The sequence below is a fragment of the Anser anser genome (assembly GCF_964211835.1).
Source record: "Anser anser genome assembly, chromosome: 8".
NCBI lineage: Eukaryota > Metazoa > Chordata > Aves > Anseriformes > Anatidae > Anser > Anser anser.
The window spans coordinates 15,268,787-15,294,315 of NC_139728.1; the positions used below are offsets into that span (position 1 = coordinate 15,268,787).

Consider the following 25,529-nt stretch of genomic DNA (forward strand, 5'->3'; position numbering starts at 1 on the left):
TTAAACATCTTTTTGAATTGGTTTTACTTTGCTTCACTATTCTTAAAAAATCGCTAAAGGAAGTTCACAGGATAGGGATTTGTCATGTCTTTCCAAACACAAATGCATCTCTTAAAATATGCAGTCCTAACAGTCATGGGGTCTCCCAGCCCACTTACTATGTTGTAATAAATAAATATTGTACTTATAAACTTACAAGAGTATGAACTTATAAACTTAGAAGCACAAAGATGCAAAGCTAATCATATGCGATCTTAATTCATATACCCCATATGGTTTGCCTTAAAAAAGATTTGGTCTGCCACAGGTCAGTGCAGAGATCTATGTGGGAAGCAAACACTGAGATAAAACACTTATTTCCCTGCCTTTTGTCTTCAGATTCAGTCACTTCTGCACTCCTTTGTATAAAATAAGGAAGCCTCAAGCTTATTTTGAGTCTGCCATATACCAAGGCTGTTTTCTAACATATGCTTTCATTTCATTTTTCATCATGCATACATGACCCTGCTTGAGCAAGGGAGTTGGACTAGATGATCTCTGGAGGTTCCTTCCAACCTCAATCATTCTGTGATTCTGTGATATCTTTGTCAAAACCCACTACATTCAAGGAATGAAAAGAAAAGGCTGTAGTAACAAGGCAGAAATTTTCTTCTGCTAGAAAGACGCAGCAGGTTTTTGCTTCATCGGTATGAGGTAGCTTCTATTCAAAAAAAAACACATTTGGCTAACTATTCTGTATCCCAAGCTATGTTCACAATTTTTGTTTGTCCTCAAGTATGGCCCCTTCATCCTAGCACAGTTTCCTTTTTTCAACATAGAATGATACTGATAGTTAGATACCTTTGGTCTTTAACCGTGGGCACTAAATTGTATGTACCACATAACAGAGTTATAGTGACTTAAGTCATTCTTTTTGTGATACACAGTGATCAGAAAATACTTCTGCAAATTCAGTAATGCTTCATCAGCCATTCCTTACACACTATAATAGTTTATTTTTCTTTTCTTTGCTTACAAGTTTTGCCTCTGGAGGCTAGTGGTATTTTCATATATTCATACAAGCTCTCAGTTTCACAAATGGTAACAGCATTTATGATGGTAGCAACATGAATAATTGCTATCACCCAAGAGGGATGCAGAGCCTACCAAGTTCTTCCTTAAAATTTTGAAAAAAACTTATCTCACACTAGGGATTTCCTGGTTTTAAGTGCCTCCAATTAATTACTGTTGCCCTGCAGATTCACAAGCTATCCAGTGTTTCCTGAAGAAACATACGGGCTAAATTCTTTCCAGAATCCAGAAAACAACACTTGCTCACTATAGATAATACTTTCTACTGATTTTGTTAACAGCTAATGTTTCTTACATCTTGAATAATTATAGCCTTAAAAAATTTTACAATTTGTCTTTATCTTCCATTTTTTCTCCCTCCCCCATGGTGTCATATGAGATCTGACTGTGTATCACTAACTGCCTGATATGTTCTGGGTATAATCTGGAGCCAGGCCATTTTCATGTTAAATTATTTTTAATGAAATTTAAATAAAAAGCTGTTACTCCATCTATTAAATATGTTTTATGTTAGCTTCGGCTTTCAAACTGCCTCAATGCATGAAATCTCCCAGAAATTTACAACTTATATACTATGATGTGATACCTAATATAGTTTATGCTATGAAATTCTGATCCAGTTCCCACAGAAAGAAATGAAAAACCTTGTATTGACTTGAAAATTGGATTTGACTCTAAAAGTGTATAACTCTGCTTACATGAACAGAGAGGAGAATATGGTATTTCTTTCAGTGTTTTAAGTAAGAATGAAAATTCGTGAACCTCTTATTTGAGAGAAGGAGAGAGATAAAGACATAATACCAGTGGAGTCCGCAGAGATAATGTGATATAAATTATTTCAGATAAATTGTTCCATTCTGACAAATGATGCAAAACTGCAGTAGATGTTAAAGCCCCAGGTGAAAATCAAGACACAGAATAAAAATGATTTGCATGATAGAGACTCTACTGCATTTATGAACATAAGAAGATATATTCCTCTCAGCATTTTCATCTTTTTCATTTTATGCTTGCATTTATGATCTCCTCTAGATTTCCTGCTCTTGTTTTCTTAGCAGTTGTAAACCTGCTACACTCTTTACTTAGGGACTTCGTGAGCTATTACGGATTCTGCTTCGAGAGTATATATTTCAATCTCCACAGAGCACTGCCTCAGCACTATAAGCTGGTTTTTTAACTCACATGCTACAGATTTCATATTTGCAAATGGTATTTCATGTAGGGATAAGTTTCCTGAAAAATAAACCTTGGCCACATCAGCAGAAGTCCTGAGGTCTTCCTGTGTTCTGCATACTATGGAAAAAATAGTCTTCCCAAAGTTTATGTTGTTGCTTCCTCAGATCTTCCAGAAGGAAGCATAGCAGCTGAAAAAGTTTAATTATTCTGTGCTGTTAAGACTGTGTGTGACTGGCATTTGGGGATACATGTAATTGCTATGAAGCCCTTTCTGATAGCTTCCATATAGCATGGGTCAGACTGAAGCTGTTACCACCTGGTGAGTGTGAAACACGGTAGCACCCATTTGTTTCCTCCTTATATAAAACTCTCTGCAGCATTACTATCTAATAGAACTATCACTGTGTATCTAGAACCACCCCGTAACAAGGCTGGTCCTTAAAATAATCATCATCAATGACATGCTGAAGTGGAATCTGTTAAAGTTCTACATGCTTTTATATTTACTTAAAAGACAGCAGTAACTTACCTGAAATGTGGATTTTTAGAAAATAATGTTTAAAACTAGCAACATCTGAAGTGGAGCCACCATTAGAGAAAATTATGTTGCTTAGGCTAGAGTCAGATTATCGGCTTTTTTTAGTGGCTGAACTTGATCTGTTTCCTCAAGTGAAGAAGGGTATCAGATGTTAGGCCCAGCCGTTCCTCTGCACGACAGTTCCCATAACTACAAAGAGTAAGAAATCACGTTTGTGGTAACATTGAGGTTCTTCATTAAAAAAGGCTATACATTAAGCAAAGAATATAAAAACAAATTTTAGAAGAAAAGGGAATACTATTAGTAGAGACAGAGAATAAGGAAACCTAGCTAAGGTTCATTTGATTAATACATTATGAGTAACAAAATAACCCAGGTAATGTTAAGCTTCCCAGTGTTAAGTAACCATATTAAATTCTACTTCTCTAATACAAAAATATATGCTTGCTGCAGCCTTCTATTGCGTTGAAAAATATACTTTTATTTACATAATTCTCAGTAACAGCAGCATATTTTAAGAAGCAAAAAATAAAGTAATAACATCTTGGATTTAGGGTCTGTTCTATAGCCTGGTGTTAAATGTAGTCTTCCACTGAATCCCCAGCATTAAACTGAGCCTTATTAATGTGAAGTGTTTCATTCTGGGGTGTGTAATTGCTCTCTGACCTATCTGCCACTCACAGAAATACTGTATTTACCACCTTTCTGTAGGTGAGAAACTGTGTATCAAAATTATGACTCAAGCTCTCTACCAGGTTTTACAGCACTGCATTGCTAGGAGGTTGTGGAGAGCGGCGGTTACCAGGAAAGATTTGCTGCTACCCGATCCTCAGCAGCCCAGACTCAGCAAAACATGAAGCAAGGGCAGATTGCTCCCAGCTCTCCCATTTGCATAAGGCCAGAAATTAATTTAGTGGCCATGAACGTTGTGTGTGGTGGAGCCATGGACCCCACTGGTGCTTCCCAGCTGCATCTTTTCCCCTTTCGAGGGGTGAAGCATGGCCAGACTGACTCTGTGCATTGGCAAGCGTCTGCCATCTCTCTTTAGTAGATAGATGCTGCCAGTTGACTGAAGACCCAAGCCCTAGATGAACTGTTAAAGGACAAAGAGGGACAAGGTAAGAGTTAACATGAAACATTTGAAACCATATTCTCCTGTTCACGAATTCACCCCTTTTTATATATTTTTCTCAGTGAAAATGATTTGTGAAGGGAGATAATAGCTGTTTATAAATGTGGCAGCGTGTGTTATTACTGTGAAATAAGAACGACTCCTGAAAAACATAAAATTATCTAAATTATGAGAGAGGCCGTTGAACCCCACAGTGCTGACATTTAGAATGGTAAATATTGGAATGAAGCAAACAAGTGAATAATGTCTTTCCACAAAACACTGCACATAATAATCGACTTTTTCAGTCCCCACTTTATTGTTATGTTGTTTGTTAAATACTTGCCAAATTAAAATGTAAATTTCGAATTTCAAATGTTACAGAAATAAGTCTCACTACCTTGAGGAATGATTTTAATGTCAAACACAATGAGCTCACCGTTAAACAACAGCTTATCTTCTGTTATGGACATTCTGCAAAGACATGCAAAAACATTTCTACAGAGGTAAAGAGGTTTGTAGTGGGGGTTTATAGTACCCCTCTGGAGCATGTATTATTATACAAATACCAGTTTCTTCTTACCTGTAGCTATATTTATCCTAAAGTACTCCATGGCTAATGTTCTAGATATGATTGCTGATGGTATGGGGAAATGTATGGGGAAAGATGGTGGAAAAGAGGAGGGAGAAAGGTTGAGGAAGGCGACCCTCTTTCCCTCTGCTTACCCCACCATCCTTCCAATTCAATTCTCCTGCTTTCAGATACAGCAGTACACAGTAGGGGAGCGGTATGTGGGCGCAGAAGCTCTCCTGAGAGAATTCCTATAATTTTCAAGTTGTTTTTTTGTCTGCAAAGTGTGAATACTATGTTCTGTACCACAACACTCAAAGCAGAGAGGAAATGTAAAAACGATGAATCCCTAGACTGCTTTTCTAGGCCTCATGGCGGCCTGTAGCTCCCTCACAAGGGGAGCGGAGGGGCAGGTGCTGAGCTCTGCTCTCTGGGGACAGCGACAGGACCTGAGGTAACGGCATGGAGCTGGGACAGGGGAGGGTCAGGCTGGGGGTTAGGGAAAGGTTCTGCACCAAGAGGTGGCTGGGCACTGGGACAGGCTGCCCAGGGCAGTGGTCACAGCCCCAATCCTGCCGGAGTTCAAGCGTTTGGACAATGCTCTCAGAAATGTGGCTTACTTTTTAGGTTGTCCTGTGTAGAGGCAGAAGTTGGATGCTGTGATCCTTGTGCATCCCTTCCAGCTGGAGATATTCCATGATTCTACATAATTTAGATTACAAAGACAATGTTCCAGGTACAACAGTGTCAGTGTGATGTGTTGAGCCCATCAACAGCTGTGCATCCAGTTTTGGTCAGTGAATATCTGAGGTTTATTAATAAGAAGCACTTTTAATATTTACTAATGTATGTGCTATAACTAAAGCCATTTTTGCACTTCAAAGGAATTTGCACTATATTTATTCCCTTTTAAGGAGCTTATTTTTCATCTGGAGACAGATTTCCTGTTTTGAAGCTTTAATATTTAAAACTAATATTATCTCATATTAAGGTTGTTACCTAATGATTAAGACAGGGATTCAGCTCAACTGGTCAAGTCACTTCATATCTCCCCAAGATGTCAGCTTTCATGAGATGAGATTGCTAACATCTGCCTCCTTCATGCAAAGATGGGACAAGGTTTATTAGCTTTTTGTAAAGTTCGTTGAGTGAAGGACATTGACTTTGTGAAGTGAGGGACGTTTTGCTGCTTCTTGTAAATTATCCTCCTGCACCACTGACCAGCGTAAGACTCATGTTTTGCAGTCCAAAGGAGGGGTTGTTGGGCTTTAGTGACCCACTGATTCACTCAGACACAAAGGTACAATTAGTAGGATGTACTGAGCATTCAAACTTCAAAACCTGTACTCCAAAGGAAAAACTGATGCCAAGTTAAGTAGCTCCCATGAATTTTAGCTTGTGCACTCCATAATGCACCACACACGAGGCAGCCCAGCTCTTTTCTGAGTTTTGCTGTTACAGATGACTTTTCTCACTCTGTCACAACTCTGAATGTGAAAGCCTTGCTAGTGTGATGTTTCTCAGGCTTTACAGATTTTTTTTTTAATATTAATTTTCAGGAAGTATTTGCACAAGACTTTACAAGCATGTTGCTTTCAGCAAAGGAGGTGTGTTTGTTTATTCTCAGATTGCTTTTGACTCATAGACCTTTCCCAGATTAACAATTATCTCCAAATTACACTCTTGGTTTCAAGCTTAAGGAGAACAAGCTAATTGCAAAGAGACCTTATGCACACAGAGCTATTAATTGTAGTGAGAGTATAATATACAGGAAGGCTGAGAGAGATAAAATTTTGTTATCTGGCTGCAATCAACTCACATGGACCAGGGTTGTAAACTTTATTTCCCATCATATGACTTCTCTTTCTATTCCATGGTAGGCAGCCCTGAAAGACACCATTGTAATTTACAAGTCCTATTAAATTTTCATAAATATTGAACTTTGGTGGTGATTTACTGAGTGTCCTGTACTTTACGTCCTCTTTCATCTTGGAGTGATTTCCCTTGATAAACATTCATGAAAATGCAAGCAAAGTTAATTGACACAATTTCCCATTTTTATTCTGAGTGCAGTTGCTCTCAGTTCTACCCTGTTTGCACATGTCAAGGATCAGTTGTCTCAGAGATGGACTTACTCTGCCTGAGAGAGAAAGATCCCTGTTAATCATAACATTTTTCCACAGGCATGTCCATAAGTCTTTTGCCAGTCATTTTCATACCCAAAGATAGCATTAATCTTGTGGAAAATCCTTATAAAACTGAAAACTGTTGTCACTGTTAGAAATCAAGAAGCACTCCTTCCCTTCCACACAGCCCCATAACTTCTCCCTGAAGAGATACATCCCAGGAAATAGATTTTCTAGCTCTGTTTTAACCAGAAAGTAGTTAAGAGTTTGCTTTTCTTTAGAGATTTACTTCTTCTCTGAGAGCCATGATATCAAAAACATTGTTTGGCAGTGTTTCCTAAACAGTATTCATAGCACTCATTTGTCTCTAACCAAAGTCCACCAAATATTTAGTGACAATACCAACTACTCTTTCTTAAAAATAACAGCACCAGTTGCTGCATTCCTGAAGATTTTTATACCATTTCATATTAAGGTTTCAAAATAGGAAGATAACCAGAGAAAATAAATGTATTTTTGTAACATTTAATTTTGTTTATGATGTCATTATGTACACAGAATGCTTTCTTCAGACATGCCTCCAGCTTATGTATTATTTCCTTGCTCAAAGCCCTCCAAATATTAGTGAACATGTCAACATCAGTTAGTACAAAAGCAGCCTCCAGCACCAAAATGTGATGCTAGTAAGGTTTGCAATTCTGTGCTAAAAGGTCTTACAGTTATGAGTGTGTCACTTTGCTCTTACTATAAGCTATAAAATATCATTATATTAAGAATTTGCAAATATTTTTGGTTCCCTTCTTTTTTAGGGGAATGTTGTTACCATGTTCCTAAAGATTCCTGAGTTTTAGCAATTTTCTAAAGCTTCTCCACAACAAATTCTGACTTCCCTTCCACTTGCCGGGCAGTTCTCCCGTCGTCCTTTTCGCTGTAGTTGCAGGAGCCAACCTGCTTGCCTTTGGGTTCCAAGACAAGACCATGCAGAGTTAATCAGACAAGAGATTTCTCTGCCAAGGAATGGACAGAGTCAAAGAATGTCAAGAAAATTTGCGCATTCAATCCCATCTGATCTCAGCTCTCACCTCTCTAATCCCTGCTGAGATCCTCCTGTTATGGGAACTAAGGTATCTGGACACCTTGGAAAGCTGGGCTCATTGCTTGAAGGTAACCCGTGACCAAACGATAAAAAAATCAGCACTGAGACATTCTGTGGCGTTCTAAAATGATTTTATTTTTATATTTTTATTTTTATTTTTTTATTTGTTACTGGAATGGTATAGCAAAATAATCCACTCCTGATAATCCACTGCTGATTGGATTTTCAAAGTAAGGCCACAGTTTTAGCATTCAAATTTGGTTTTCTTTAACATTAAATCCCCAATACTAGTTTTTTGACAGTACCTAAGTCCTGAAGAAAATGAAAATCTTCAGGTGCTTTTGAAAATATCATCAGGCCTCTGTATTTTTCACATGCTTAAGCAGCAGCCTTTTCTGTTGGAAGAGACACAGGGGTTAGTCTCTTCACCCCAGCATCTCTCGATGAAGAGATGTAGAAAACAGTGGGGCTTTTCTGTCTCATTCATCATCTGGGCAGAAATTCTGCTTCTTTAGACAGGTATTGGGCCATGATTGTGTGCTGCAGTTAGAGAAATAGAGAGAGATGAATACAGAGACACATACAGATCTACTCTACAGCCTGATCGGGAAACGGGATGTGAAGGGGGAGCATTTGTACAATGAAACTTTTTTTTCTGCAGGCTTTAAACTTCCACATTACAAAACAGACACTGAAAATGATATATAAGTATGGGTAGTACGCATTCATAGGTGATCAGATCAGAACCAGGGATTTTCTCCATACAGGGGATGACACGTAAGTGGGGTGGTGAATGAAAGTGGCGAAACAGCTGCGTGTGTAACGGGAGTCAGCCTGTGCCAGGCTGGGGTGCTCAGGCATCACTTTGAGAAAAGGTGGCTGGGACCTCTTCCCTGCAAGCTCTCCATCCCACAGATCACAAACCAAGAGGCTCATCCACTCTTCTGTAGCCACTTATGTTCAAGGACTCATGTTATTTCTATATCATATAAACTAACGTAGAGTAAGAAATTACCTGGTTACGTATCTCGCTGTTCTCTCTGGTTTGAGCTGATAATCAAGGGTAGGCACACCACTTCCATGCAGCAGCTGTAGGATTAGTATTTGCTGTTGAGAGATACAAAACTGGTAAAATACAACAGCCTAATGCAAAACCTTCTTTTTTGTTTGTGGAGTGACACCCAAAGATTTCAAGGGGATTTTGCTCAACCTCAGAGCACCAGATTTTCCAAAGATATTTAGATGTCTAATGGGATTTTCAAAAGTACCATAATAGATTAGGCATCTAGTTGCCCTGAGATTTATGCACCTCATTTTTTTTCATCAGATCTTCATTTGAAAATGTGATGTCTGGGTGCCAGCTGCATTTCTGGAAATCCAACAATCTTTGCAAATTTGACTGCTAGCAGTTTGCCAGTGAGCACCTAGTATGTCAGTGAGCAAACTGAAGAGCACTAGCTCTGCAGCCTAGCTCTGCAGCCTAGTGATTGTGGCTCTCTTTTTGAAGCCTTAAGCATTAATGAAATTTCAGTGCATGAGTATGTCTGACTGACATGGATAAAAATAACTGTAAAGACATCGAAAGTAATTCCATGTCCTGTCCATTCCACATTAAGTTTTATGGGAAAAAGAACAGATATTTGTACTCTAAAGAGAAAGAAAAAATCCACTTTAGTTTTTGGCTTTAAAAGTGCAAATTAATTTATTTTTACCTCATCTGGATGTCTGCTTTTATTTTCCATAGTGGCTGAAAACTCTCCATGCATAATATTTTTTTCTTTTTTTTTTTTTTAATTTAAATCCCTCCTTTAAAGTTCTGTGCCCTATACTGCCTCTTCTTCTTCCTGGAAATTTTTACCATGACAAAAGAGGAGCAGGCTGAGTTAGGGTAAGGGATACCGCTTTATTTCACTTGGCCTTTGCATGGACCTACATACTTGCTTCTGATTTGCAAGGTTGCTGCTTTCATCTGGGCAGAAAGTGGTTGCTAAGCAGCAGCATTGCTTTTGAAAAGGCAGACCCAGGGCCTGATCCTGCACCAACTCGTACATGTGCTTATTCACAGGCTTGTGCCCAAGGAATGGGAAAAAAGTAGCTTATGCATACTTCCCGCCTACACACTAATGTATGTCTCTGTACAACTGACACGGGTGTGTACATGCGTGTATATATATGTACCCAGACAGAGAAAAAGAAACGGTGTTTGTGTGATATGCATTTCTGGGTGCATTGGTACAATTTGACTTAAAACCTAGTAGCTGTGCTATTAAATGAATAACTAATTGCCTGTAATTGTGGTGATGGTATGCAGCAGATCCACTGACTTGTGCCTTCAAACGATCCATCACAAAAGCCTTGCATCAGCTTTTTCTTGTGAGCTTCTTGCCAGACTTCAAACACAGAACTGAAAACCTTTGAAGCAAACAAACGAGGTTCATAACATATACGAGAACTATCGAGTAATATCTCAGCCATTAGTGCATGGTCGTGTCTCTGACATTATTTTTACTAAAAATCACTCATCTGTTGAAATTTATGCAAGTGTGCAAGATGCACAAGTGTAATATCGTTTGGAAATTTCTCTAATTTCCTGAAATTCATGCAAGTGTGCAAGATGCATGACTCAGTAATAGCATTTGGAGATTTCACTCATTAATTCTTCACTGAGTTTTTACATTTGGTCTTGAACACAGCAGTCAGGAAAATTCATGCTGTTATTTTCATCTCATAAAACAGACCAAAAGCCTTAGAGAGATGAGCGCAAATACATGAATTAATTTTAGATGTGCAGGTGAAGTAACTTTACCAAATGTAACCTAAAACACTGGAAAGCCACCATTCCATATAGTACTGAGAACTGGTGTGTTTTTAATCTTCAGGCCGGTTTGTATGCTTTACCTAATTCTCAGTAGTGCCCTTGAGAGGTGAGTCAGGTATCTGGGTGCTTGTGCAGAACTAGGGGAGCCAAAGCATTGCAGTGACTGTGTTAAACAGTGGGTTGGATTGAGCAGAGGTGTCATAAATTCCTTGCTTCGTGAGCCTTGTGGTAAATAGGCTGGACTGCAATCCATAAAATAAACTCATAAAATCCCCAGATCTGGCACAGGCTGCCAGGTGACTTGGGGCAAACCACATAGTTTATCCACATGTTGTTTTCTTTGTGTGTATAATGCACTGCTCTGGCTCAGCGTTGTGGCACAGGGGAGATAGTGTTGTAGCAAACCAGGCGACATACACGTGCCGGACAGCTCTGGATCATTACGGGGCTACACACATGCACATGTGTTTAGATAACTGTCTGCAGATCGCCGTGTTCTCTCTTTCCTCCACCAGCATCTGCATTTTTGTGGCAAATCATGCAGTCATGAGTATTAAATGACATGGATGTGAACATTTTAAAGTGTAGTCACGTCTGACAAGGAACAAGGTTGTTTTTCTTTTTTTTTTTTTTTTAAACAGGCTTCTGCCTCACTCTTTCCCTGTTACTTTTATAAGAAACAGGAGACTGTAGAAGACCACAGAATCTCAGAATCACAGAATCATCTAGGTTGGAAGAGACCTCCAAGATCACCTAGTCCAACCTCTGACCTAACACTAACAAGGACTAGATGAACTTAGAGGTCTTTCCAACCTTAATGATTCTATGATTCTATTCTATGACCGCAGCTTCTTTGTACAACTGGAGAATCTTTCGGCATCAAACAAAGGCTGGGGCCACAGTTTTGTTGAAATGAGCCCCTGTATGCAATCCCATGGACACAGAAGAATGGGATGATATTACTTCAGAAGAGCATGATTAATTTGGAGGTACATGCCAGTAGCACTTAGCTCAGGTTAGATCCCTGGTACAAAAGTTGGAGCAAAATGAAACAAGCTTCAGAAGCAAACACTCTCACATTGTTGTGGTACTAAGGCCAGGTTGTTAAAACTCTGTTTGAAGTACTATAGAAAGAGGACAAGGAAAAGCTAGGGTAAATCATCAGGGGTTGTCTCATTAATCCAGACAGGATTATACAATATACTTCAGTGAGCATTGCAGTATTCCCCTTTATCTGTGTTTATTATTTTTTCAGACTACCCACCTTACTAAGCTTTAATAGTTAATTAACGATATATGAATACATTGCCACTAGAGTGGGACTGTAGCCTAAACTTCTCATATTTTTTCCACTGCTGCTAACATTAATTCACTTTTACAAGGTATTCCAGCAACCAACATTTTAACCAGTCTGATGCTATCTTGGTCCGACATGGTCTAGACTGCTTGCTTATCTAAAATAACTTCAGCAGCGACTCAGTAGCTGTGTTCCACCATTGATTAAATAAGATACCCCTAGTACCTCCAATCTGAATTTTAGATATATGCAATCATATATACTTCTCTCATATTCTATAGCATTGTGTAAATGTCAGGGTTTAAAACGACTTTGCGTTCTTAGCACATGAAAACTTAATGCTTTGGCCAAATCTCCAGTTCTTGAAAGAATTTATTGCTGTTTCTCTTCAGTGTCGAAAAGCAAAACTGATTTAAAGTATATTTTTAAAAAGCCAGTGGGAAGTTAAAAAGAGAAGTCATACACATGACTCATGGTCCTGGAAACAGCTGTACTGCTTTTGGTAACAAAGGGCTGTTTTTATGCCTTATGTAACTTCGGCAAAATCAATATGCTGCAAACGTACTGAGCCAGAAAGGAATTTGACCCCAAATTTTAAAAATAATACAAGCTGTCCAATCTTATATCTTTAAAAGAGGGCTCTTGTCTCTCCAAATATCTTACTGTCGTTTCCAGAGAAAAGAATGAGTGACGTGTTTGTGGTAGATTGGGTCACTGGGGAACACCACAGATGAGGATGGGTTCAGGGTTAATCACTGCTACATCAGGATTGTTTAAGAACATAAGGCTTGTTGATCAATAAAAAAAAATGACAAAACACCAAGTTGTACCTAGTCTAACTGCAGACATCTTCATAGAGATAAAAAGGGTTATATGGAACCACCAGGCAAATGCATCTGTACAGCACCTACCTTTCTCTGGACTTCAATCTCCAGAGATCTCTGTACAGGGTTCTCAAAACCGCTCATTTCCACACTTCCCAAGTACTCTGAAAATCAGAGCAGGAATGCTGCTTGACTCTCTTAGGCACAGATTCTATCTGATACCAAAAGTGCTGGGTCGTGAACGAATAACTTTTTCTTCAGTATGTATTTCAAATGGTTATCTTTGTACCTGGCTGTATTTTGTTGCCCAGTACCCCTAACAATTTTTAATCTTGTTTTTATTGCTATGGTATTCTGATCAGATTCTATTGAGCACTGTACTAAAAACTAAAGCAAATCCATGTATCTGAGATATATATTTAGCTACCCCAGGCCTACTTATATAAGTGGTATAAGGAATTTCCTTAGACCAGGTTTCTACCTCCAACAGTGACAACAGGAAATGCAAATTCATCCATCAATTTGTCTAATTCCATTTGAGATTTGCACTTACTATTTACCTTCATCACCTCCTGTGGATACCAATTCCAGACATTTGTTACACTCTTTACAAGAAGTACTTTCTTTAGTTTTAACTGCTTCTTACTAGTTTCAACACATGCCCCCTTCTATTGAAGGATTTAGTGGCTAGCAGTTCTGTATTCATCTAGCCGCCATTACTTTTTACTCATTTTGCCATACAACGTACAAAACAAATACAACCAGCTGCTTTATGATAAGGCACTGCCTCTGCCTTCTACTGGTCTTCTTAAATATCAGGTTAGTGACACCTAGGGCTACACTGCACGCAGTACTGCTCTCCTCACATTGGATCCCCTTGTGTGCCAGCTGTAGTGGCAAAAGTAGGTGCAAGAAATGCCAGTCAGCTGTCCATACCCCTGCAAACTCTATCTCTGAAATAACTCAGGTTGAAAAACAGAAAAATCTCCCTAAAAAAACTTGTTTCTTGGCCTAGGTAATTTCCTTATCCTACGTTACAGCATGTCCCAGCAAACAATTGCCTTGGCGCAACACAGGGGGGGATAAAAACCACTGGGGTTACTCTTCCCAGTAGCTTATTTCTTCAGCTGGATTTGCAGAACTACAGCAATGTTGGTAACATATAATGAAGGAACACGTTTATCATATTCCGATTTTCTGTTAGAAGCAGATCCAGATCCTTGTGAAAATAACCTCTTTTCTTCCTTATGAACGGACTCATGGAGATTTCGCATAGAATACATCCCTTTTGGTCCTTTTTTTCACCCTAATTTGCAGAACCCTATAACTCCATGTCTACTGGAGGTATGGGCTGATGTGCTTGTCCTATCAAATCTCTCAAAACTGTTCCTTTACTGCTGTTTTTGGATCTGCTCCTGGAGAATAAAAAGACATTCCAAGTAATCCAGTGGGCTGTGCAATAAACTGTTGTAGATTATCTCCACTGCAGGAGAACCTGCAGTCCTGTACAGCAGCAAGAGATGGATCCCTTCATGGAACAGCTCATATTCTTATCGTTTCCCATTCTCCTGAACAGAAAGTGAGTACAGCTGCAGCTGGTATGTCTTCCTCTGTAGCTCATTTTCTGTATTTTATCCATTTGAATCATATATCCACCACCAAACTTATAACCCCAAGATAGTGAAGCACCTATCCAAAAGCTCATGGCGATGCTGTGCCTAACATCACAAAACTTGGAGACAAGTTGCTGTGGGGCAGGCAATCCTACAGGTCTGTTTCTGTCTTCACTTTGTGCCTTGCAACTCCTTTTGGTGGTGTACCAGAGTTGCTGTAGTCCCTGAAATCTGCAGCACACCTGATTCTCATCCAGTATTTCTAGTACCACAGCACTGAGAGGAGGCAAAGACTAAGTAGGCAGGACTCTGTGCAGAGCTGACTTTCTTCTGCCACATAAACTCAGGACATGTTTTCCATATCTAGGAATAGTTCTCTTGCTGTCTGATCTCCTGTTCCTTTGGATACAGCAGCAGCTGCATGCACAGTGTACCAGTGGTCTGAGATAGGAAAGCAAGTGTTTCTGCATCTGTCAGGGGATTTGTGAAGGAATGGATCTCACTTCACCACTTCACCACCTGCTTCTCTAACCTAAATTCTGGGTAAGGGAGGGAGAAAACAATGAGCTTGGGAGCAAGCAGAGAGCGTTCAGAAGTGAGAGGTGACAAGAAGTTCGACAATAAATGAAGGGTTTTCAGGCAGCAGACCTAGATGTGTGCCTGGGAACGTAAAGGGAGACTGGAGAAAATGACTGGGGACCACGATGAGCTAAACAAGTCCTAAGCTAAGGTGGAGTCAGAACTGGCAAAGTCAAATTCATGAAGAGAGTTAACTTTAGGATGAAGATGAATTGAGTCTGTAGGTGGAGAAGGGTAAAGGAAAGTGATATAAGGACTGCATCTGAAAAAGGAAAAACACCACAAAATGTCAAATAATACCACGTCCATTCCAGTTTGTTGTCTGTTTTTGTTTGTTTGTTTAATGCAGAAATCCTGGAAAGCTTCAGAATGTTTCTTCCTTTCCCTCCTCCCCCAGCCTTTTTGCTACGATCCTGCTGTTACCAGGATTCTTTCACCAAACATACACTTTCCCAGTCCCAATGTTTTATTTTTCAAAGCGGTGGCTAGGAATACTGCACAATACCTGCAGGTAGCCAGTTATTTTGGCCATCAGCCTTCACTGATGACTTCAAAAAAATCTCAGGTTTTTAATCTTAGCCAAACTGATTTCTGGGTATTTCCTCCTTAAGATCAGGCTGAGTTATTCAGATTCTTAAGGTGGTGCTCTTCTGGTTATAGTTACACAGAAGAGAAAAAGAAGCATGCATGCATGAGTCATTTGCTTTATTCTTCTTCACAACAGAACAATAGTTGTATGGTGAAAGTGTTGATAGAGGAATTGGGTAATCTGAATTTAATTCATAATTTTGCTATGTAATTCCCTTGTGATTTAAACCAATGGCTTAGCTTTGTTAAGCCTCAGTTGCTTAAAATGTAAAATGAATCTATAAATCTGAGTCATTTTGAGACTACAGTCATTAATCATGGTTATGGGATCAGAAACTACAGTGGGGAAAACTTTAAGAAAAGTAACTGTGGTTACTGTATAAAATATAATATACTATATAGTATAGTAGAATTCCAAGTAATGACAGGGCATAATCCTGATCAGCTCATAAAAAGGGAATGATTACAAAACTGAAAGAGATCGAACTTTCACTTAAAGATTTGAAATGTGTTTTCCTTCTATACATTGTGGCTGCAACTTATAGTTACGCCACTTCCCTTTTCCTATCAAGCACATTTTCACATCTCATTCTTGCTGTCATTTGTAAGCGAAAGGAAAAGACATCCCATAAAAGTACTACAACAGTAAAGCCACTGGATATCTTTAACAGAGAATTTGTAATATATCACTTTGCTTTTTGCCAAGTGACATAAAAGAAGACAATGAAAATTTCTGAAGAACATTCAGAAGACAGACCATAAATGAACAAGACAAAACAAGAGAAATGAACAAGAGACAAAAATTAATAGATGAAGATACATGATCTTCATTAACTTCTTTGGAGAAAAACAAGAGAACATTCTCAGTTTCTCTTTGGAATTCAGGCCCCAACCATACAAAGTGAAAATGTCTCTGTGGACTGATATAAAATGAGCATCTGCCTTGTTTGCTGTAGTGACCACTAGAATTCACAAAGGCTGAATACACACTGTATATTTTGGAGAGGCTGTATGTTATGTTTGGTCTCCATGCATTATCTGAAGACTGCTGGTAGAAAAACACTAATAACTTTCTCTCCTTTTCCTAAATATATATCTTTTCCTTTCTAATATTAGATACTTACAAGATAATTAAAAATGTAAATCATGCTGCAATTACTTTAGTAAATTGGCTAAAATCAATGTGTAAGACTGATCGGATGGGTGAAGTAAGTGTTACTAAAGTCTATTATTTCACGCAATTACCCAAGAGGCCAGTTCTTGGTCCGGCAGAGTTCAAAGGTAAACATGTTTTCAGTTATCACATGAGTAGAAACTTGACGTTGCCAGGCTGGGATGGCTGATGAGCTTTAAAGCTGAAACAAGATATACATAGCTATCACACATCAACAATCATCTTGGCACCAGACACATTTTTATACCATCACATTGCAAACACTTAATCTTAGGTATGATAATAACATAACAGTCCTTAACATGAAGGTCGTAATGTGGTATTTCATCTTAATAAAGACTGAATTAATTAAATTCCTCTCCTGAGCATGCTGGTATGCTAATATACAACACCTAAGAACAGCAGTATGTCATATATAAATGTACTTATATATTTATATAAAATTATATATTTAAAGAAATAAACTGATCATTTCACTGCAATGTGTTTGGCCAGGTAACAACATTACAAATACTCCAGTGAAACATGAGGCAGCCTGTAGCAGTTACCATTCTCTGTGATGAAAGGACATTGCCAAAAAGTGAGATGTATGACCTTATAATGGAATTTGCAGTCCTCAGTAGAGCAGATATACATGACACAGAGTGTTGCATTTAGTTCACTCCCATTGGCAGCCAGCATGCTGGAATTTTAAATTTCTGCAACCTTTTTGTCTTCTCTCAAGTCTGTGCTGTAATGCAGATTTTTGGAGGGACACTGGTGCTGCAGGACAATTGTTTTTTTGCTCCAGACATGTGCCTTTACACATGTGCTGCTCTATCTTCCATAAACCTTTAAGAACTACTCCTATTTACATTTGTGTGCAAGCCTTCAAAGTACATGGTATTTTCATTACACATTTTTTCTGTGACTGCATTACATAGTGTTGGCAACATAAAGTTGCTTCTGTGCATGAACTGATCCTTGATTAAATCAATATGTGGGTAAACTAAATGTAAAATCAGCCTGCTTTCTTCCCGTTTACTTGTATTTAAATTAACAGCTCTCACTAAGGAGAAACTTGGAGCTACCAGTGTCCTTTAATTTTAATGGTGACAGTTTCCTTAGGTATTATCAGGTCACACTACAGACATTAAATATGAACATCTCCCGTTAAAATTGTGAGATATATCCTCATACTAGCATTGCAATCAGAAGCTACCAGCCTAATATTAAAAAAATCAGAACTGAGAATAGCGACCTTCACGGTTTTGAAAAGGAAGTATGTAAGCAGAAGGAGCCTCAGGTGCCTCAGTTATCCTTTTAGCCCAACCACTGAAGAGATTCCTACTGCAATAAATACAATGACATCCTTATAGCACCAAGTTTTTGTAGCTTTCCTTACACGTCCCCTGTCTGCCATATCCTTCAAGATGAGCCCTGGCCTCTTCCAAGCTCCTGAGAAAGAACAGAGCTGCTAAAGAAACAGGGAGTTACCACCTCTGCAGAGCAGATGAGATCCAGGCAGCAAAGATCCAGCCCCCACACAGATCTCAGGAGGGAACCCTTCAGTTGATATGCTGGAATTAACAATGCTATAATCAAGGCTGTGCTGGAAGTGGTTCGGTACAGCTCAGTACAACCAGCTGTGAAAATCACAGGCAGTTCTCCAACCTCCTCTTAAAAATCATTTCCATCATTTGCCTTCTGCTGCATCTCCCTCTCATTGCTCCCTCCCAGGAATTTTGGGTCATCCCTAGCATGAAGCACTATGCATCTGACAAATGCCATGCCCCGCGCTTGCAGAAGTCCCACAAAACTCCTGATTAGTGGAGACTGCCCCAATCTTCATTTTCTTGCATTCTCTCTAGATTCAGGAGTTGGGCAACCTACTTTTTTTAGTGTTGCCAGTTGCACAGACTCCTTTTGTGATCTCACACAAATCAGACAGTTCTCTTCAAGGAGTCTACTCATCTGTGAAGAAAAAAAAAAAAGCAGAGAATAAATATAAAATAATTATCTTCTCCAATGCATTTCTATGCTGCTGAGTTAATTTACATAACATTCTGAGGTCTTCAAACAGAAAGCATTCCAGAATTGCAAAGTATCAGGACTCATGAAAGAGATCATTCCAACAGATACTCTGCTGGCTAAACTCTACCTTTGGTTCAAAGACAGCTCATTTCTGTGAAAGCATTGCTCAGGCATATTGAAATCCACAATATAGTGCAGTTGTAGCAGTCATCAATGTTTTTGGAAAATCATACCAGTAAAAGAGACATTTCACAAATGTTAAATGAACAAACAAACAAACAAACAAAAACCACGTTTTATGAACTCCCGACATGGATGAAGTCAAAGAGGATCTAAGTCCATGTATAAGAGAGTTATTTTTTCAGATACTACCAAGCTGCAGCATAATACAGCATGAAGACACAGTTCTAATAACTGTGTTCTTTGTATTCCACAGAGGGAATAAATTATGAGTTTTTAGGTTTAATTCATTGCTATTGATCAAGAAACAATATAGCTCATCTTTGGCTTGTTCCTGTGCACATCTGAAAAACAGCCTGAAAGGAGGCTCTCTCATTAACCTTTTGCTTTCCTCTTAGGATGATCTACAATGAGAATAGCTTTCCTTTTGCAGGTCTAAAATGATATTTATATTTTTCTTCTTTTTTGAAATGATATCTCTCAGAGCATTACTGTGGCTAATGCATATAAGCCAAGTTAAACTTTAGAAATAATGCTACTCTTCTACTTGTGCAGAGATTATATATGCATAGTCTGGGTTTTAAATCAATTCTATTCACATTAGCTTTAGAAGTTAGCACTATGTTAAAAAAATAAATAAATAAAGGCAATAGGTTCTTCTTCAAGATTGTAGAAACACTGAAAAAGGAGCTTTGCTTGAAAAAAAGCACCAAAATGGGAGCGTTAGACCTACTAGTACAAATCTTTGCTCACTGCTGCCTGGAACAGTTGCTGAGCTTAATTAACAGTTCCTTAATGGAGGAGGATGCTTAATTCTCTTTTATCTTACGAGAAAAGCAGATAAAATGACCTGATTATTTGTGAACTTACAGCCTTTGTGTTATTTTAAAAGCCAGCCCGAGATGGCGATGATGGACAGTGTATTCCTCACAACCATTGGAATGAAAATAATCTAGATACCTTAAAGGAGGCTGTAGCAAGGTGGGGGTTGGTCTGTTCTCCCACATGCCTGGTGACAGGACGAGGGAGAATGGGCTAAAGTTGCACCAGGGGAGGTTTAGGTTGGATATTAGGAAAAACTTCTTTACTGAAAGGGTTGTTAGGCATTGGAATGGGCTGCCCAGGGAAGTGGTTGAGTCACCATCCCTGGAGGTCTTTAAAAGACGTTTAGATGTAGAGCTTGGTGATGTGGTTTAGTGGAGGACTTGTTAGTGTTAGGTCAGAGGTTGGACTAGGTGATCTTGGAGGTCTCTTCCAACCTAGATAATTCTGTGATTCTGTGATTCTGCAATCTGTCTGGAAGCCCAGTCCTCAGCACAGGAATGATCTCCCAATCTGTTAAGAGGGTGCTATGCCTGCTACCAAAGTTGTATGCTAGTGCTTCTAATTACAGTCATCAGTTAAAGACCAGATTAGGGATGTAAAATTCTGCAGAAGTGCACGTGACACCACTGGCAAGAAGCAGCCTTTTCTAGCTGCCGTGCCCTAATGGGATTCACCAGTTCTTGGCACAAGAGGCAGCTGCCGGATTTGCACGTCTCACTTTCTTTTGCCTGTGTGATCTCACAATAATGTAACTTTTCATCTGGTTAGAGGCAATTCGGTGCTTCTTTGTTTGTTTTCCAGAGATTTCCAAATGCTACTATCCTAATGCTTGAAGAAATTTGCATAGTTGAAGATTTCTGATTTCTTTTTTAGATATTTTTCATTAGATCCCTGACTGAAAGTAATGATGTAGTTTATGTGGTGGGAAAAAAAAAAAAAAGAGAGTGAGAGAGAAGGAAAAAGCTAATTGGGAGCTACCATGCTGCAGTACAGCCAACAAACATATTTTGTGAAAGCAACACGAAGAACAAATAGTACAAAGCTCTTACTTGCATGCACAGTCAGAAGCTGGCAGAAAGTTTAAGGGTCATGAAGGCAAACAATTTAAGAGCAAACAGTTTTACAGCCTTTTATTGTAACACTCTGAACAGGATGTTTCTGCCAAAGAAACTATTGTCCTTATGGAACCAAGAAAGACGTACAGGTATATGGAACAAGTCATCATTTTTATAATGAACAAGTACAATATATTTGCAAATATCATTGCCCAGCAACCATAAATTAGTATAGCTTGAAATCAGGAAAGAGTTCAGGAAATGTTATTGGTTCATTTTAACCAATAACAAAATTCCATGTTCTACAGGAAAGCCATAAACTGGAGATTTTTTCTTTAAAGGAGGATTCCTGATCCAGCTCTTGAGAAGCTCTTGAACATGCATAGTCCAAAGGACTGAACTTAAAGCAAGTCTCCCTTATGTGTCTCACCACATTTGCTGGGGAATCAGATTTCAGTATCAAATTTTGATTTGTTTCCCCAGACAGCAATGGCATAGCAGATACTGCTTTGTGAACACTATTACGCAGTTTACATATGCAAATCCAGTCTTTCAGATTGGCGCTACACCTTAGTTAAATACCATTAAAAATGTTGCAGGCCAAATAAAGATGACTTGTAACATAAATAAAGGTGGTATCTCCATGCACTGAATGGATACACTGACAGTCACCAGGTAAGAATTGTCTTGAAAGAGCTATAAGAGGTATACTTTTTCAAAAATTGTAGCTATTTTCTCTATGCAAGATACATCTGCAGATTGGCGCTCCCATGATGCTTCATGATAAAAGCTGTGTTTCTGAGACTGCAGGAATGATCCTTCAAGGACGGGTAGCTAGATGAAGCTATTTTTTTTTAAGACACTAACTAGTGGCTCTGTCAGAATCCTGTGCACGTTTCTTATTGGCTTAATCCAATGTAATTAATTAAAAATAATTCAGTTTATTTAATGTAAATTGTATGAGACACAATTTATAATCTTGGTGTGGAGGAATCATAGAATCATTCAGGTTGGAAAAGACCTCTAAGATCCTCTAGTCCAGCCTTTAACCTAGTACTGGCAAGTCCACCACTAAACCATGTTACTAAGATCTACATCTACACATTTCTTGAAGAGAGTCTCTGGTTTTCCATCCAAGACAAAACTATTTGAAATCAAGGAAGTTCATTGTGGTGTCTCCTAAAATTAAGGAACAAAGTTGTTTACGCCCCTTAGGAAAGATGAACAGAGACTTGATAGAAAACTGGCATTTAAAATGTAAGGACACAGTTATTAACACTATTCTTCCATACTGTGTCTAAATTTCTGATAATCTTTGCTCCTAAGTAAAGAATTCATCCAAGATTATCATGTTTTGCCTAAGAATAAATAAGGAAAGGAAATGAACTGCACTTCTCAGAGTAGCTGTTATCAGACAGACAGGTGGCAAACGACGTGCCAGAATTTACAGGAAACAGTCCAACACAGACCATTAATTCCAACACAGCCTCTACACCCCAAACACCATTAAAGATGTCACTGTTAAGGATTCTAAGAGCCAAGACACCAACAAAACATGTTCTACACAAGGATTTCTGCAACTATAATGAATTGCTGAAAATCCTTCCAAAATGTAGCAGGGAAAACTTATGGAACAGTAAATTGGTATACATAATAATGTGAGAGAACACGAGAGACCTTTAATTGCAATACCTATCTATCTCTATTTTAAATATATATAGATATTAAGTGAGGTTTCACTAGATTTTATTCAGCTTAACAAAACATTCTGTTCATTCATAAAAGCTATTTGTATTTTTAAAGGAAGACAACTTAAATATCATGGACCTGACCTTGGTAATGTGCCTCACTAAGGCTGTGTATGTCACTGAGCTATACTAGTATGTGTCAAAAAAGAAAAGCTCCATGATGCTAGATTTAAAGATATATTGTTGAGTTGCTTACCTGAAAACAGGATTTGTTGTTACTTCTAGGACTTAAGTATTTTTTCTTCATTTTCTCCATTTTTAATGCAGCAATCCAAGCCACATATTTTGCTCTCACCAAATGAAATATTTTCACGTGTCAGGTGGTCTTTGTGACTAAGCTGTGGAGGAAACAGAGTTTAATGTTATGACAATAAGCCTTCCTGGTACCACAAATTTACAAATTCAGCCTCCACAAGCATAACTTTAGTCTTTTTCTTTTTTTCTTGAAATACAGTGTTATTAAAGACACGGTATTGTTAAAGAAGAGTTCTCAATATCTTAATATCACTGTTACAGCACAGGACAGCTGTCAAAGTAGGAGCTCTAGGACTCTAATGAACATCACCATCGATGCTGCTCTGATGTTTGCACCTGTGCTAACTAGTTCTTCCGCTTCAGCTCCCAGTAACTTAATTGTCTGGTATCAACTTGATCCCACCAGCCCCTTTCAATAAAGTGTTCTTTATGAATCAACCAACCTCGCTTAGAAAACAAAAAATTGCAGTCACAGCTTTCTGCATTCTACTCGTTGACATGCTTCAAGAACTAAGCAATACTGCCTACTTGCCTCTTCTGTTCCACCGAGCAGATTTTTCCCATCCAGAGACCTCATCTAGACAGAGTGATCTCCTGACGTTCAGTGCTTGCCAGTGGCCAAGTTTTGACTACCAGTTTTTAACGTGTATCATCCACAGTTCAGTAACATGGGGAATGGTGCAGCTGCTATCTGAGCTTGGTCATTTAAATTATTAGATATTTATGTAAAGCTGCTCAAGATCTCAAGATACACTTTTGGCTAAGCCATTGGGCAGCCTAGGTGAAACTCAAGCAGAAAATGTACTCATATGTGCGATGTTAAATCTACTGTTGGATTGTTATATATGAAAGAACAAACAAAGCAAGAGAGTAATACCTGAGTATTTCTGAGAGATCTTGCTTTCTTGAGCAAAAGTGACAGCTGAGGAGAGCACACTTGTATCTCACTTTCACTGCTCTCTCTTATAAAAAGAGTGATACTTGTGTCTAACATTTAGCGTAAGTTTCATAGAGACAGATACCAGAGTATTTAGCAAATTTAAATAAACTTATTTGCATGTTACAGAAGGCTTTTCCATCATCACAGGAAACAGTCATGTATCAGCTGTAACAATGGTGTTTTAATAATGTATACTGATTTCATGTGAATCACAAAGCAAGAAGCACCTTTCTGGGGTTGTGAGTTTGGGTGATCATAATGCAACTGGTCCCAAGAAGACAATGCCCGAGATCAGAGTCTAGCCAGTCTCAAAAAGCACAAACATGTTCCTTTGCCACAAGTATCTATGTGAAAAGAACTGGAAATACCCACCTGTTAACTGTGCTGTAAAGAAGATGCTATGCTTGCTCTTTGACATCACTAAGAGTAGCTGATAATGAAAATTAATGGTGATTCATAAAGACGTGTCCTTTCCTAAGAATACTGTAACAGCAGCTTGAGTAATACCGAGATTTACTTAATTAAGGAACATCCCCAGAACTGTTTCATTTGATCACAGTACTTGTGCCTTGTCTTCACCTCCCTCTCCTTCCCAGCTTTACCACAACTGCCTTTGATTAGCATGTCCTTAATAAGCTTCCTTCAAAAAGAAAGCGAAGAGTGGGAAGGTAGGCACTGAGGTGTGGCTAGTAATTTAAAAATTGAAAGGAACAGGGACTGGAAATATATCAGAGAGAGGTGAGAAGCCAAGACATTTCTGTTTGCTGCAGGCAGCATGAGAATCTGGAAAGAGGGCCCAGCATGGGTGCTGCGTTACCACACACATTTCCAGAGAGTGGTTAGATATGTACCCCTGAGCACTGTACCTGTGGCTTAATGCCTCTGTTCACCTCTCATTAGACAAGACAATTACTTTCAGCACACTGAAGCGCTTTCTTCTTGTAACCTCATAACCATCCAACTCCAGTGTTTCAAAATATGCTTTTCTACTGAGACTCTTGAAGAATATTAGGTAAATGGGGAAATATTATCATATATGTCTTACATATTTGACAGCTTAGATTCTGAAGCTGCATCTAACATAACCTCCTATAAATTCCCTAGTTTCTGAACAAGGTGGCCTCAGAATCACGAGAAAGTACAGGGGGAAATAGTGTGGGGAAGCCTGGAAGCCATACCACTGTCTTCCAGGTGACCTTGATGCTTTAAATTAGGAAATAAGCAAGGAACCTCAGACTTCATCCAACTACATGTTTTATTTATTATGATATTGCAGTAGCACTCAGGGCTCCAGCCATGAATCAGAAACCCATTACGCTATCTCCCATGCAAACACATAATAAACAGACAAGACTTCAAACACCCCTCATTTATCAGCAGCGATGTTTGAAAACTCCTTTGCCTAGGAAGATATGATTTATCTCGAAAAGCAGGGGCATATTTCACATTCGGATGGGAAAACGCCTTTATCCGAGCGGCTCACAGAGGCTGAGGCCACAGCCGGCTGCCACACAGGGCAGGCTGCCACGGGGAGCGTCCGGCACTGCGCCAGCTGCCCTCGGGTTATGCCTGTCCACGTATCTGGCTGTCCTCAGCTACAGGCCCAGGTGAAGGGAGGCCACCATAGCTGGGGAGGAAAGGCGTGACTAGGTGTGAGAAACAAAATCATCGAACTGGGCGTGCTTGAACTAAGAGCTACCAGTAAGGGCGCCAGGGCATCCGCTCAGACACGGCCCAGGGCCAGCCTCTGCCTTCTCTCACGCCGCCGCCTCCTTCCCCTTCCCCTTCCCCTGCGTGCCCGGCGCTCTCCCAGGCCCGGGGGCGCTTGGCCGGGGGAAGGCCTCCCGCCTCCCGCCTCCCGCCTCCCCTCACGGCCCGCCGGCCGCCACCGGCTCCCGCTCCCCTCGGGCGGCGGCAGCGCCCCCGTCCTC

The 25,529-nt window shown here is 39.3% G+C and overlaps 1 protein-coding gene across 6 annotated transcripts; it reads right to left on the reverse strand.

Moving 5' to 3' along the window:
• Positions 1-4,335: 4,335 nt before the first annotated feature.
• On the reverse strand, positions 4,336-25,498 carry LOC310903602 (uncharacterized protein). Of its 6 annotated transcripts, XR_014587616.1 has the most exons (6): positions 22,600-25,498; positions 18,455-18,535; positions 16,654-16,763; positions 9,976-10,101; positions 8,705-8,796; positions 7,777-8,229 (listed from the first exon to the last, which is right to left on the reverse strand). XR_014587616.1 is itself a non-coding variant. In XM_083847150.1 (5 exons), the coding sequence occupies exons 1-5, from the start codon at positions 12,770-12,772 to the stop codon at positions 6,317-6,319; spliced, it is 399 nt and encodes a 132-aa protein (XP_083703276.1). In that variant the 5' UTR covers positions 12,773-13,655; the 3' UTR covers positions 4,336-6,316. The 6 variants fall into 6 exon arrangements, 5 of the variants coding, with proteins under 5 accessions (XP_083703276.1, XP_083703275.1, XP_083703274.1 ...); XM_083847150.1 differs by lacking the exons at positions 7,777-8,229; positions 16,654-16,763; positions 18,455-18,535; positions 22,600-25,498 and adding exons at positions 4,336-6,353; positions 7,676-7,760; positions 12,716-13,655 and having other exon boundaries at positions 8,703-8,796; XM_083847149.1 differs by lacking the exons at positions 7,777-8,229; positions 16,654-16,763; positions 18,455-18,535; positions 22,600-25,498 and adding exons at positions 7,134-7,549; positions 7,676-7,760; positions 12,716-13,655 and having other exon boundaries at positions 8,703-8,796.
• Positions 25,499-25,529: the final 31 nt, after the last annotated feature.

Excerpts from the sequence above, each read along its gene's own strand:
- LOC310903602 (XM_083847148.1), bottom strand. The coding sequence starts at position 12,772 with ATGAGCGGTTTTGAGAACCCTGTACAGAGATCTCTGGAGATTGAAGTC. Across the intron at positions 8,797-9,975 it reads TACCATCACCACAATTACAG|CAAATACTAATCCTACAGCT; the intron begins GCAATTAGTTAT and ends ATCTCTCAACAG. Across the intron at positions 7,761-8,702 it reads AGCGAGATACGTAACCAGGT|TACCTTCAAGCAATGAGCCC; the intron begins AATTTCTTACTC and ends TTGGTCACGGGT.